This window comes from Oenanthe melanoleuca, chromosome 5 (genome assembly GCF_029582105.1).
Source record: "Oenanthe melanoleuca isolate GR-GAL-2019-014 chromosome 5, OMel1.0, whole genome shotgun sequence".
Taxonomy (NCBI): Eukaryota; Metazoa; Chordata; class Aves; order Passeriformes; family Muscicapidae; genus Oenanthe; species Oenanthe melanoleuca.
Genome location: NC_079339.1, coordinates 28,555,306 through 28,569,666, shown reverse-complemented (window position 1 = coordinate 28,569,666; position 14,361 = coordinate 28,555,306). Strand labels below are relative to the sequence as shown.

The following is a 14,361-nucleotide window of genomic DNA, read 5'->3' as shown; positions in this document are numbered from 1 at the left end:
CACTCAGACAGCTGTGGAATGCTGATGTTGCCTACCAGCTCTGGAAGCAATATAGAGAGAGACACATGCAATTCTGAGTTTTTTTAAAAGTCACATTGTATGATTAAGAGAAATATTTAGTTCACAGATGGAACACTGCAATCCAAACTCACATGCTGGAGCTGGAGGGAGGCTGAGGAGGGAGAGAATGGATGATTATATGCAATATGGTCATTTCTGTAGCTGGATACGCTGCACACAGGCAGCAGGCAAGGCTAACTAAATACCAGCTCAGCCAAACAATGGAAGGCTTTGAATCCATGAGCAGCACCACAAACGTAAATAATTCGGTTTTACTGGCAGTGGGGTAAGGGAAGGAGCAGCATCACTGCATTGCAGTACAGACACTGTCCTTGGGACAGGGGTGTCATTTAAGAAAAGAAATAAATTAAGCAAGGGAAGAGTGTTGGTATCAAAGAGCAGCGAGTGAGACTAAGTCAATGGAAGAATGACCTTAAAAGGAAAGAATGAACTGAATGCTTGTAACTAATACACACCATTGCATACAACTGTGTTTGTCAGCAATTCTGTAACCACAAAATTGAGAAACTTCTAACTGTGCAAAAAAATAACTGGAATGAAACTTGGCAAACAGAATTTTGGCCTAGAAAACTGCAGAAAAGTTTGGGGGTTTATTTGCAGGAAAATTATTGTATGTTTAAAAGGACACAATTCATATATAGTTTGAAGCAAACACTTAGAGCCAAATTAACCAATAACAGAAAAGTCAGCACAATATCAATAATAAATGCAGACCTTTCTAAAGTAGATTATGAGTCTCAGAAATCTCAAGACAGTTTCTTTGAAAAGCAGATAAATTGTGTCTAAGTGTACAGCATTTCACTCTAAGTAATAGAAGTGTTAACAAACATGAAGGAAGTCCATCAGTGTCTGAAGATTAGCAGGTATACAAGCCATACTCAAGATTTTATTATTTTTCAGAAACAAGGTCATTTTTCTAAATTCTATCATCACTACTTCTGATAATCTTACCACCTTTACAAGACTTGTTTCCAAGAATCATCACCAGGGAGTAAGGGGTTTTGCTTGGATTTATTTCTTATTAAACAATAACCAAATAAAATAAAGGCTGTGTATCGTTAGCAAAACTAAACACCTTTGCTTTCCTTCAAAAAGAAAGTATAATTACAATCAACTCCATCCACCAAGATAAGAAAAGTACAGAATTCAGGGTGAAGATTCTGCATGTTCAAGAATGTGACATTTCTTTGCTGTTTACTGTTAGGATCAGAAACATATAAGCTAGTTCAAAAAGGAATCTCCCCATCATTAATGGACTTTCATGCATGGCAAACCCTAAGGCGAAGAAAAGCTTTGCTGTTCTCTCCAAACCACAAGGGCAATATTTTAATTTTTTTAATAACTGAGATTCCTATCTGATAACAGACTTCAGAAACTGGAGCCTTAAAAACATCAAACATCACCATTTATGTACCCAGAGCAACCCGACAACGTAACAACAAAGGCTTGCCTAGTTTGGCCCTTGTGACCCAACTGAATCACTGAATGAAAATGTTGCTACATCAGTGATCTCAGGCAGTTCTCCAGGAAGCATTATGATTTCCTGTATTCTGCGTTTAGTCGCAGGAAAATAACTCAGGAATTTCAGTATTCTGAGGAAGATGGAAAGAGCAGAGGTATAAAGTATACTAAACTGTCCCCTTCATCTGGATTACTTTTATCCTTTCAGGATTTAAGGTCACCTCTACCATTACAAAGATTAAACATTAGTGAATGACAACAAGCAAAAAAAACCCAAAAACCCCTGTTTGTTTGAATGCTTCACATCCTCCTCCAGCACTAGCTAAGGCTTGTTTTGGTGTTATTACAGACCTGTTCCCAAACATTCTCCTGCCCTAGACTTGCCCTCACTACAGATCTGCAGGTCAGCAGGCACAAGAGTGTCCTATTCTCACTCTCTGCTTGAATCATGTAGGTGTTACTGTAATGTAAGTAATAAATGAGATCTAGTAAGAAAACAATTTGTTTTTCCAGAAAATAACAAAAACCCAAACAAACCAAAAACCCAACCAAACAACAAAATTTAGTTGGATTAAAAAAAAAAAACCAAAAAACTAGAGAAGACAATGTAAAAAGCAACTATCCAACGCCACAAACAAACTAGCTGAAACACCTGATAATTTCCATCCTTTTCTAATCCCTAAATTCTCTGATCAGAGTCCATTATTCAGCCTGTTCAGAAATAGCACCTTGTAGGATGGAGTACAGACTGTGACAGAGAGCACTGCTCAGCTAAATCCAGCAAAACACAAAGGAGCAGGTTCCATCAGATAACCAGATAGAGAAGATGGAAATACAGCCAGACATGGCATGGGAAGATGACCTTTAGACCAAATAAAGGACTGGGACTTGTTCCCAAAACCAAGCATTCACCAAAGTCTTTAGAACACAAAGAACATGGATATCAGAGAATGTTACCTTAGAAAAATAATCTGAGTGTAAAAGTTGGCAATCTCTCCTGAAGAATAAAGCCATTTTCATACTTTATGCAAAATCAGTCACATGTCAATACTGCAGTCTTATGATACATTTTTCCTACACATTTCTGTGTTGCAATTGTTGTCTTGCAATAGGAAGCTGAGTAACATCAGACACAGATTTGTTCTCTTATCCAATAATATATATACACTTACTTCTCTGCTTTTTCTATGAAGCTGCAGGAATTTTTAATTTACAAAAACTACACAAGCAGAAATTACAGAAAATAGCATCAAGAAGAAAGTAGGCCTTTCTTTTGACAGGAAAATTGGCAAGATCCAAAATGCTTCTGCAGTAGAGTCCAGTCTTGAACTAATAAAGCTTTTGCCTCTAGTAGGTAAAAGATGAATATAAACTTTCACCTAAAGCTAAGTGAATGCAACTGCAGACATAACTTTGGACTCATCAGATAGGTTTCACCACAATTTCCCCTGGAATGATGTTTCAAAGACTAATTCCCTTCTCTTAAAAAAGGATTAAACTAATATTTCAGATGTTCTCCTAGCAAATGCACTAAGTGGATCTCTCCTTTGATTTCAGTCACTAATATTTTTTTTTAATTATTCTTTCTCCTATTTTTTTTCTTTTTACACAAAAAAGGGTTTTTTAAACATTCCCTCCATATTAAATATAGGTATAGAGGTGATTAGGGCAAGACTTACAATGATTACTTCCTTAAGAAAGCCATCAACAAAAACCCATTCAATCTGAGCTTCTTTTGAACAACAGATTATAATTTTAAAATTTGCATTACAAGGACAATACTTTGCACTTTAAATTCTTGCTTTAAAGAGACCTGGGTGCTAAAGTATTTCAAAGCTAACAAAGTGATTAAGCACTATGAGGCTTTTGAAGTAGGCAATTTTCTCTTTTCTTGGTACAGGAAAAACCAAGGGCAAGAAAGGTCAACTAACAGACCTAAACAACACTGTGAAACAAAACCAGGTTTCCTGACTTCTTGTTTATAGTTACACACAGTGTTGAATACCTAAAATCTGAATAGCACCTCTGCATGTAGGAGCAAGATGGATCCCACAGAGCAAAGGGACAGGACTGAGCTTAAAGTGCCTGCCAGAACCAAGAATGCTAATGTGAGGATGCTGATAGATGTGAAAAAATTTCATCTTCAAATCAGAAAATCTCTGTGCATGTGATGGAGGGCAATCAAGACAGAAGAGGTGAAACAGAAGAATGACCATAGCCCTGTCTGAAAACAACAAAGAATTAAAAGCTGAGCTACTAAGAACACCCATTTTTATTATACAGTTTGGACCTCAGTTCTCCAAAACTGAATTGTGTGTCTGATCAACAAATCTGGGGATCCTAGGGGAAAGTTAAAAATCTTTCTAAATACACTCCACTCCAGGAAGGATACCAGCCTAAACAGAGAGAAAGCTAAGCTAAACACTCTAACCCAAGAGGGCTGCTAAGGTCATGCATAAAGCAGGACTGCAAATTAAATATGGAGTGTGTACATCTAAAACAGAAGCTAAGTGAGAGGGCCCTCCCTATGGTACCATCCCAGTAAATTCCACAATAAGGACAAGGCAGAAGGGTGAGAAAAAGAGACTATGGCACCTGTTTCACACACTTAAATACCAGATAGCATTTGGCAGACTTGCACACTTAAGTATTTCCAGACTATCTATTAGGCAATGCTCACACCAGCAACAGAAATTACTGCTTCAGAATAAAAAAAAAAATAAATTAACAATAAATTCACTGATTTACATATTTCACAACTTCAGGCTGCACTCCTGTCTTTAAAGAAAAAAAAGGTAAAAAAAAAGCATCAATTTACTGAAGATGACAACCACAAAAAAAAGTCTCCACATGAAAGAAAGTCATCAACATGACTAAAGCCTTGATGATTGTCACCACCTCTCTTTGTCCAAAGTCAAAAAAGGCTCATTTGCAAGTACTCCCTTTTTTCTTTCAGTGAGAAGAAAGAAGGAAAGGCAGAGGAAACTACCTTAGATATTTCTAATTCTAAATAAGTGGTTGATTTTGGCTAAATTTGTGGCAAATGTTTCAGAGATTTATGTTCACAATGAGGAAATCAAAGCCAAATGCCATCCAAAAAGTACTACTCCCCCAGATTCCATTACTATTCAAATGTTCCTTCAACATACCCAAAAGATTTCCAGAAAAATTAAATCCCCATTAACTTAAGCAATAGTCAGTTCACTTTCTACCACATTAAAGGGAACTTTTGAGAAGTAAAGGAAGACAATTAGGGGGAAAAGTATCTACATTTAGGTTCTGTGTAATTTGGGGCAAATATGCTGAATTGGATCTGGTTAGGAGATGTTCAAAACTGATCAGTTGAGCTGCCTCAGCAAAGCAGAAGTGTAACATATGAGGATGGTACATGTGTGGGATGAGTTCTATTTCCTGAACTGCAAAAAGTTATTTGAACTATTTGAGGTGGTGTGGTTGACCTATATTGGTGAGTTCCAAAATAGCACTTAAAATTTGTTATACTGTAGCCTAACTAAATAGATTACTTTTAGCAGCATCAAGTTAGTCAAAACTCACAACAAATTATTCCACTGAGAAGAGAAAGAAATGATAAGCCTGACAATGAACAAGTGGTTGCTAAGATACACACATTTCTCCTGCAGTCCTTAATACAGTGCTCTGCTGAGAGCAGTACTGACAAAGGTCTCCAGACAGAGAAACACGCAGCACACTTCTATTGCACTGAAATAATTGAAACAGGTTTTTGCCAATTCAATGGTGTAGTGAACTGTTCCACCTGCAGGGGCTTTGAGAATTCCAAAGTATTCACACTGGAAGTGATGACAATCAGAGGCTTCTTTCCTTCACATGAAAAGTCAAAATGTAAAACAGTCATAGCAAAACCTTTAGTCTCATAATATTCCTGCCATCAACATGAAGAGATTCGACAAGAAGAAAATTCCCAATCCACCAGCACCAGCTTTTAAGGAAAGAGCTCTGAACCTTGGTAAGCTCTCTGTCACAAGCAAACCCTGTGGGGTTTTTTTTGGCTCCTGAATTAATATCCCCAATACAATCACTAACAATACTGGATCCCTCACTTACACTTGCAGAAGCCCAGTATTTCATCCAACATGCCAGACATCTTGGTAACACACAGATAAAAGAAGGCAACTGTTACTTTATAGAGTGAGCTCAGGAGTTAAAGCTAGAAAGGATAAAAACTCAGCACATGGGTGAGTATTTCTCAGAAAATAACTACCATCTCTGTTCTTCTGGTGTGATCTTTAAGGATCACATACCTTGAAGGTATGACCCTAGAAACTAAAGTTGGAAACCACTGGAGACCTCAATCTATGGACTTGTACTCAGTTATGATGTTGTGTTTAACCTTAGAACACCTCCAACATCACCACACAGATTTTCTAAAGTCTTCTCTATGCAACAGGTTAAAAATATCACCTCTGGTACAGACAGAGTTGCAAATACTCATCATCTCCCTTTCTTCCCTTTCCCTCGCACATCCACACATCAAAAATAAACCCTAACAGAATTAATCATGCCATTATTCAGAGGTAATATTCAGTCCTCTCTTGAAAAGCTGGTCTATTTGACATGCATTTAACTAAACTACGAAGAATTATTCTCAATTTTCCTGTAGTTCTGGCAGCTACCACTCCTGTTTTGATATGGAGAGAGGCCTCATAAACCTGAAACCTAACTTTTCCAACTAGATGTCAATCAAATACCACCTGCAAGATTTCTATGTCCAACAGTGTTTTTCCTCTTGCTATCAGACCACTGATACAAAACCAAAAAAAGTAATACTCATCAGGTCTTTAAAAGACTGGGAACTAAAGTAAGAGAAACTACAAGTCAAAGCTATCAGGAGCCAAGAAATGGATTTTCAAAAGAACTGTGATTTTCAGTACATGTGAACCAGAAGTTATGGATTTGATAGATTGCTTTAAGAGTTGGATGGTGTTTACTTGCAGCACAATGACTAAGCTGAACACCTAATAAATAGCACTTGACAGAAAAGCTCTGTTCAAGACAAAGACTTTAGGAAATGCAGTCAGTTCAAGACCAGCAGCACAGTGCAGCCACACCTTCAAAGTCCTTCACACATTGGCAAGATCGACATACCTGAACATTCATAAAACTGATAAGAAGAGTCCTCTCTCAGGACCTCCCTGAAACTAATTGGTTTAGTACAGGGAAAAAATTTCTATAGCTCTCTATTTTGTTTACTGTTTAACAAGCTAACCACTAGGTGATTCACTAATATCTAACAACGTGTATTCCTTCTCCACAACTTGGGAGTTTGCTTCTCTAAATTCTCAGAGCAGGAGGCAAATTTAACATTAATTAGAGCACACTAAGAAAGACTTCTTGATTGCTGTTATTTAAGACACAAATATTCATTTAATGTGAGTTAAAAAGTTTGTTGAAGTGGGCTCTGAACTGCAGTTACTTGTCAGCCAAGACAAAGAAAGAAATCGAAGCTGAAATAATGTTCCTTTTGGATGTATCTGTAAAGACTTAATGGAAAACACCAAAACTGACATTCCTTTAACTTGGGCTCATTATGATTTGTATGGTCAAAAAAAAAAGATTTTAAAATATGCCATAAGGATTACAATTACCAAGGAATACCAGGCTTGCCCTGTTACTCAGGGATTTTTTTAAGTCATCGTTCAGCTTTTTGAGTACATGGACTTGCAACTGTGCAGACAGCATAAATCTTGTGAGCATTCAGAAGAATCTTAAAAAGATCTACTGTGTGTAAGCATTTCTACCTCATTTAGAGTTGAATCCAATACTTGAATTAGGGGGACAAACACATTTTCAGATTCCAAAACTAAAGTCTGGGGTTCTGGAACAGTGTTTTACTCCATGAACACAAAAAGTCAAATGACAAAAAGAAAAATTCTCCGCTTATAGTTTATTCTTACGAAACATGCAGCCTTGGAAGTTAAATCATCCCCAGATTTGGTCAGGTTCCACTTCTACTTTATAAAAAACTTGTAAAGAACATGCTGAGGAGGCAAAAAAGGGGAAGGTTAGTGCAGCAAAAGAAACCAAAGCAAGTAAAGCAGAATGAGCAGAATGCCACAAACAGCTGAACATATCTAATAGTTCACTGCTCCTTAAATGAGGACATGTTTCCTTTTTATGTCCTCTTCTCAGCCTTACTGTCTCTTCTCAATTCTTTACAGTTGCCACTGGACCCTCCCTGAACCAAGTTCAACTTGCTACGGCACAAGAAAGCTACAAAGCCTTTCCAGCTTAGTGTTCTAACTTCCAGACCTGATGAGTTGGCTCAAAAAACAGGTCAAACACATAACTACGCAACAGACATAGGAATGAGGGCTGGGTAGTTTTTAGATAAGCTCTCTCAGACTCACCTAAAATACCCCAAGATATGAATTTATGACACAAGACATAGCATTTTAATCCTTGACCTGGACACACCAATGGATCCCAGTGTGCATAAAGTACTGGCTTAATGCTTCCATCACAAGCAGAACAGACTTCTGTGAACAGCCTTTTTGCAGCATGGAGATTAAAAATATGTGACAGTCATTAATAGGACAAACCAATATAATTTTGATCTCAAAAACTTCCACATAAGTTGATGTAAATGGTGGGTCGGAGGGAACATATGAAAAGAAAGCATTAAGGGGACAATGATAATATTTTCTTAAGGGAAAAAGCAGTTTATTTCAGTAAAAAGGAGATGGTCAGGGAGCTGGGTGGAAAAAGAGAAGGGAGAGCATGAGTACCTAACAACAGCTGAAATATATCTGTACTCTAACTTTCTGAGCTGCCCCCAGAAATTCTGTAACAATATTTGTAAAAGATATTTTATAGTAAATAGTTTAAAAAGCACAGACCTCCCTTTTAAAATTTTCTTCAAAAAAGGCACAGCTTCCAGACCCCATCTAGTGGTGAGAATGCCTTACAGCAGCCTCCTCAACCAAAACCACATTTAAAGCTTTTCAATGCACTGTTTTTAGAAAAGAAACAATACAGATGGTTTCAGTTTAATGTCCACCTGAAGGAATATAAATACTTACACATTCTAAAAATAGAAAAATAAGATTTCCAAAATCACTAGACATCTTATAATAATAGAATTATATTAGTTCTATATTTATAACACTCCATATGCTATTTTTGAGGATTTTGAGGAGTCAACCCACCACATCCAGATCTTATTAGTATACTGGGGTAGACAGAGAGCATCTCAATTGCTGCACTAAATCTGAGACAGAAGAGATATCAAGCTGTGAATGAACTTTGGGAAAAAGCAAAATGAATCCGCCTCTGTATTCTGACTCAGTCAGCAAGACTAATCAAATTATGATTATTTGAAGTGAGCTAAACTTTCCACAATTCAGAGCTGTGCAACTGTCTCTAAATTTCTACATGCCTGCCAAGAAATGCTGGCTTCTCAATCAACTCCTTCACTGTAGTAGCCAAGCATAAAGTACTCCCAGTTTCCCATTTGAAAGTTAACCAATTCCACAGTATATGAATAAAATCTACTCATAATCAGGACTTTTTTCCTGGCCTTAAAAGTATTCAATTTAAAATTTTTAGGGGTGTTTAATGTTGCCTGACTAAACAAGTGGACAAAACCAACTTTCCTGGCTGGAAGCATGCAACAGCAAACTGAGACAAATTCTCCCATAATCCAATTGGAAAAAAGCCATTTATTTCAGAAAAAATACACTGCTGTAAAAAGCCTCAGATTTTCTGGAGAAATAAGTAGATACAGCTCATTTGTTCCTGTCAAGCAATGAAGTCTGTATCTGAATTCTCTAACCTACAAGGACTACTGCTCTATTCAATGCAGAGCTATTAGTTTAAGACTACACAATTAGCCATATTCCACTGACTGACATAGAAGTTAACAGTAAATCTCTCCTTTTCTGATAGTTCATTATCAAGCTGAACAAGCATTATCAAGCATTAAAGAAAAACTATACTTCCCCTGAGAAGCCTCAGCTGATTAAAACTAGAAATTCAGCATCAAACCTGATCGCCTTCAGATGCGTAAAGGCCAGCCAGATCCTGTGAGTTTTATCAAACCTCACCTATATCTGTAAAAAGCCTCAACACACACAGTGCTGTTGGCTGCAATAGGTGTTAAGTGAAGGTATTGCTAACTACAGTGCTGCTACTGGCCACAAACAGTCTTTGGAATTCCAAGCTTTTCACTTGTTGGATTTTGCAGACAAGCAGCAGCAGGATTCCCCAGAGAAGCCTCCAATTACGAAGCAAAAAGTAGTGCCTGCATCATCTAACTCTGCCTCTATCTGAGGGCTGACAGTAGCTAGGGAACTGAGTTTTACAGGAGGTGTTATACCAGCAGCAAATGATTAACTACATGTAACTGTTTCCCAGGTCCCATATTGGAAGAATGCTGTGGTCCAGCTTAAACCACTGGAAGTTAAAATTTTGGCAATCCACAGCAATGTTTAAAAGTATCTACACTTCTTCCCCTTCTTTCTACCTCTAATCAAAACCCCACTACCACACAATATGACAAAACAGTTAAGGTTTAACTGATCTAGTATTTTCTATTAGCACCACAGCTGGAATTATAGGACTGAAAAACTTCCACAATGGCCTCAGTGTTATGATGGATTACATCAATACTGAGGGAAAGGAGGAATTTCCCTTGGTGGCTTAAGGCATAAAAATCCCTCACAGGTGAGCCTCATGTGCAGCAATGTAAATAAAAAATGTAGACTAGGGAAGAAATAGACAGATCTAGCAACTTTTTACTGTAGTTATTTATATATTGTGCTGTACAACAATCCCAGCAAAGATTCAACAATCAAACAAATGTTTCTAAATCATGTCCCTCAAAAACCTCTATTTCTCCATCCTTCCTACCTTGGATTCCAAAGACAGTATAAAAGAAAGCTGTAAACATGTAGAGAAGCAGGAATTTTCACCATTAGCTGGCTTTTTTGACAATGATGAAAGCATCTGATGCAGTAGCTCTCCTTTGCTGTGCTAGTGGCATGCTTGCACAGGCAGCTTCCTGTTTATCCCTAGATTATGGAGAATTTCAGGGCTCTTTAACCCATTCTGCCTATAAAACTCACCAACTAAAGTGCTTTTGGCACACATCTTACCTGCAACTACAGCATCCTTTATTATTAACAAGAATATGGAAAATATTCACAAACTCCTGCACATACCAACTTCAGCTGTATGCAGTCTACCACAAGTACTTACACCATTATGTGGATTACTTTAACAAGAATTATTTTTTCCCTCTGATAATTAAGTGTGTTTTCCCCAGAAGAGACTGTAACAAACTAAAACACACAGGAGTGTAAATTGTGGCTTCCACTTCCCCACTGGAGTGGGGATTGTTTCTTTACCGATCTAAAATTAATAAATATATTTTCCTTTTATGACAAAGTGAATTGCCACAAATACATTAAAAAACAAGTTCCAGCTTTCTAGATTAGCAAATAAGATCTACAGAGACATGTAGAACTTTTGTCAAATGATCTGTTACTTTAAAAAGACTAAAAATCCAGCCTAATTTATTTAAATATGAGAGACTCTGACTTTGGCAGCCCACTAGAAGGACACAGATCATTCTGAAGAGTCCTCTTTCCTAAGAGTTTCATAGGGAAAAAATCTGCAGTGGCAGCAGAGTTTTTTAGAGCCATTTTTTTATGTTTGGGACATATCTCTGATCAAGCAAAGGAGGAGAGCTAATGGCTATACCAGAAAAATGGTAGCTGAAGACTTAACACCTGCATTCATTTATATTACAGCTGGCATTCAGCCAGACTTAACCCACCACAGATTTTTATGATGGAAAAATAAACATTCAAAATCTGAAAGACTGAAAAAGCTTAATCTCTCATGCATGCCAAAGTCTGGTATCAGACACTGTATACAACCACTTTAGAACCCTGTCTAACCATATTTCAAGCTGCAACCTAATTCTCTTAACTTGTTTTTAATTCTATGCAAATCTGGAAGCACATTCTGCAGCCAAATGATTATACAGATGTCTGTATCACTCAGGATGTCATGTTAAACTCATAAGCACTGAGTAAAAATCTGCCTTGACCACAGTCTTGAGTCAGCCACTAAAAACTGAGCTGGGCAGGAAAAACAAACTGCAAACCAGGCAGTGCCCACCACAGCTTCTTCCAGTAGTGCTTCTTACCAAGACAGTGCTAAATATAATGATGAGAACTTGACATAGCAATCCAAGTTAATCTGCAGTGGTGAAGCCAGGCAGGTTTAAAAAAAAAACAACTTACCTTAACACTGAAGATCTAGCCCCATTTTAAATCAAATTAGATCATAAGTATGAAGAAGAATATTATTACGTAAAAAAATTGATTACCAACATTGCTGTTAACTTTGTTCTGCATCTTTGTGACTTAAAAAAATTTTTTAAAAAGCAGCATGCCATCACCTCCCAAGGGAAAGAAATAAAACAAGGACAGCCAGATCATACCTCTGAGGTTTACGAATATCCCAGAGTCCCACACCTTCCTTAGAGTTGGCAGTGGCCAGTAATCTGGGTTCTACTGGATTAAACATCACACTGTGAAAGGCTGATGGGTAGTGTGCCAAGCAGAAGGGCTCTGTTGAAAAAGTTGAAATTTCAGACATAAGAACAAACAATGCATTCAACTTCAATGCAAGGAGTTTGGCAGCTGAATATGGAAATAGCATAACAAGATCTGAAGATATGGAGACATGTTCAAACCACTTCCCAAGCTGACACATCCAAAGCAATATAAAACCTGAAGTTTTAAAATCCACCCACGTTTACATTAATGCAGTCTAAATATGGAAAAGGACACATACTGAATTTCAAGACATAATTTGCTTTATGAAAGGTTATCAGAGTTTTAAACTAGCTATTCAAAAATCAAATACTTAAATCTTCTTAAGGTTCATGACCAAATGCTCATCTGATAAGGACTATACATGGAGGGGCTTCTGAAAGATTCCTAGTAATATATGCCTGAGACCTTCCACAGTCACTGCTGATTACCCAGGGAGAATAATATTACAAGAAGTGAAACAAGTGGGGAAAAGAAGCCTACCACCTCTTAAGGGCTGCACAAGCAGACAAGAAGGGTGTTCCTCTTGCATTAAAAAAAAAATAAAAAAAATTGTTAACAGTTAGCTCTTGCTGTTCACACACAGAGTAGAAAACATGCTCATTCAGACTCTCCCTCTCTTAAGACTGTATTTGGACTGCTACCCTGCCTTATTTATTCCATCAAAATATTATCTCTGTGAAGAGTGGGGAAAAGCCTTGACTCTGTTACCTTCTCTCTGCTTCTGTGAGCGTACAGCTTTAGGCAGTCTAACTCTATTCCTTGTTTGTGTCTTTTGTGGCATGCTGCCACTATGTCATTCAACTAAGAAACCAGATTCAATCCATATTTTGAGCCAGGGATTTGGCCAGATTTTCCCACTCACTATCTGCTTTGGTGCAACTCCTGTGCTACTCATGTGCTTGGGAGAAAATTATTGTCCCTACCTGAGCCACAATGTGCAGCACTTGTAGTCCCACAAGCAGCCCCAGAGCTATGTCATTTTCTTTCCTCATTTCCCTCATTACCACATATAAAACATGGTTAAGCAAGCAACCCTCTCAGATTCCCAGTACCTTATGAAATTATTGCCTATCAAGCAAATGATATTTGTCTTGTCTCTACTCTCCCCTCATACTCTATTACAAGTTTTTTCATCAGGGATTTTCCTTTTTAGTGTTTCTTTAGCAGTGATGAAAACAAAGATTTCTGACCACAGATGAATCTCCATGGTGCTATTCATTGTCATAAGAGTCAAAAGTAAAAAGAAGAAAAGAAGCCAACTTTTGTTCTGCCAGTCTGCCCAAAGGCTTTAGAAATTGCTGTTGCTCTGCCATCAGCTCCAAACAAGGTTTAACACCAAAGCTGACCTTCTATGTTTGCATCATCAAATCAGAATCCTGCTGGGATATAAAAGGCTGCGTTATTAAAATGGCAGCCCCCACTGAGAAGCAAAGGCCTGCATCAGCTGAATGAGAGACAAACATCAGATTGCCAAATAAAAGAGCTGGGTTTTAAATAAACTTTCAATTTGTGCATATTTCCTTAGACAAATCATTGTCACTAATTACTGGTGCTTTCCTTCACACCTTTTATTATAAATAGATTGTCACTGCGGTTTTCTTCTAAGATACCAAAAGTATCTTATCTTTGCCTTTCAGCCTGTCAAAGAGAGATTACAAGAGCTAAACTAATGAGGCACAAAGTAATTTTAATGAAAAGTAGGGGGATTACTTTTCTATTGTTCCTTACGCTCATTCACAATTGTAGCTCTTATACACAGGAGTATGAACATGGTTCTGAAGGGAGTAGCTCAATACCATCCTTAATAAAAATTACAAGTAGTCATTTAAGACAGTAACAGAACTGTAAAGACCAGGACTTGCCAATCACTGGCAAAACAATTATGCCTCACTTTCACCCTTCTCCAAGACTCACCGTCACGACTGTCCCAGATAAACAAATTTTCTCTTCCTTGCCTTGCATGAATTCTTCCTAAATGAATTATATTTTCCTTGTAGATACCTTACCTCCATGGGAAGATTCTCGGATGTCCCAGATAAGAACCCGGCCATCATCTGATGAACTAGCAAAGATGTTGTCATTTACTGGGCTCACTGAAAGGCCATACACTGCATCTTCATGGGCAAACACATCCAAGGTCTCAGTGCTGGAAAAGAGACACAACATTATCATTCTTCCTTCTTTTTCTATTGTTTTATACAGCAAAGTATTTATC

General features: G+C 37.6%; 1 protein-coding gene across 2 annotated transcripts in view; it reads right to left on the bottom strand.

Moving 5' to 3' along the window:
• The window catches only part of DCAF5 (DDB1 and CUL4 associated factor 5), a 65,691-nt gene that overhangs the window by 35,009 nt on the left and 16,321 nt on the right, over nt 1-14,361 (bottom strand). For both annotated transcript variants that reach the window (XM_056492523.1, XM_056492524.1), the window contains exons 4-5: nt 14,153-14,292; nt 12,029-12,158 (exon numbers count right to left, since the gene is read on the bottom strand). In XM_056492523.1, coding sequence (XP_056348498.1) covers nt 12,029-12,158; nt 14,153-14,292 — 270 coding nt within the window. The remainder of the gene's footprint in view (nt 1-12,028; nt 12,159-14,152; nt 14,293-14,361) is intronic.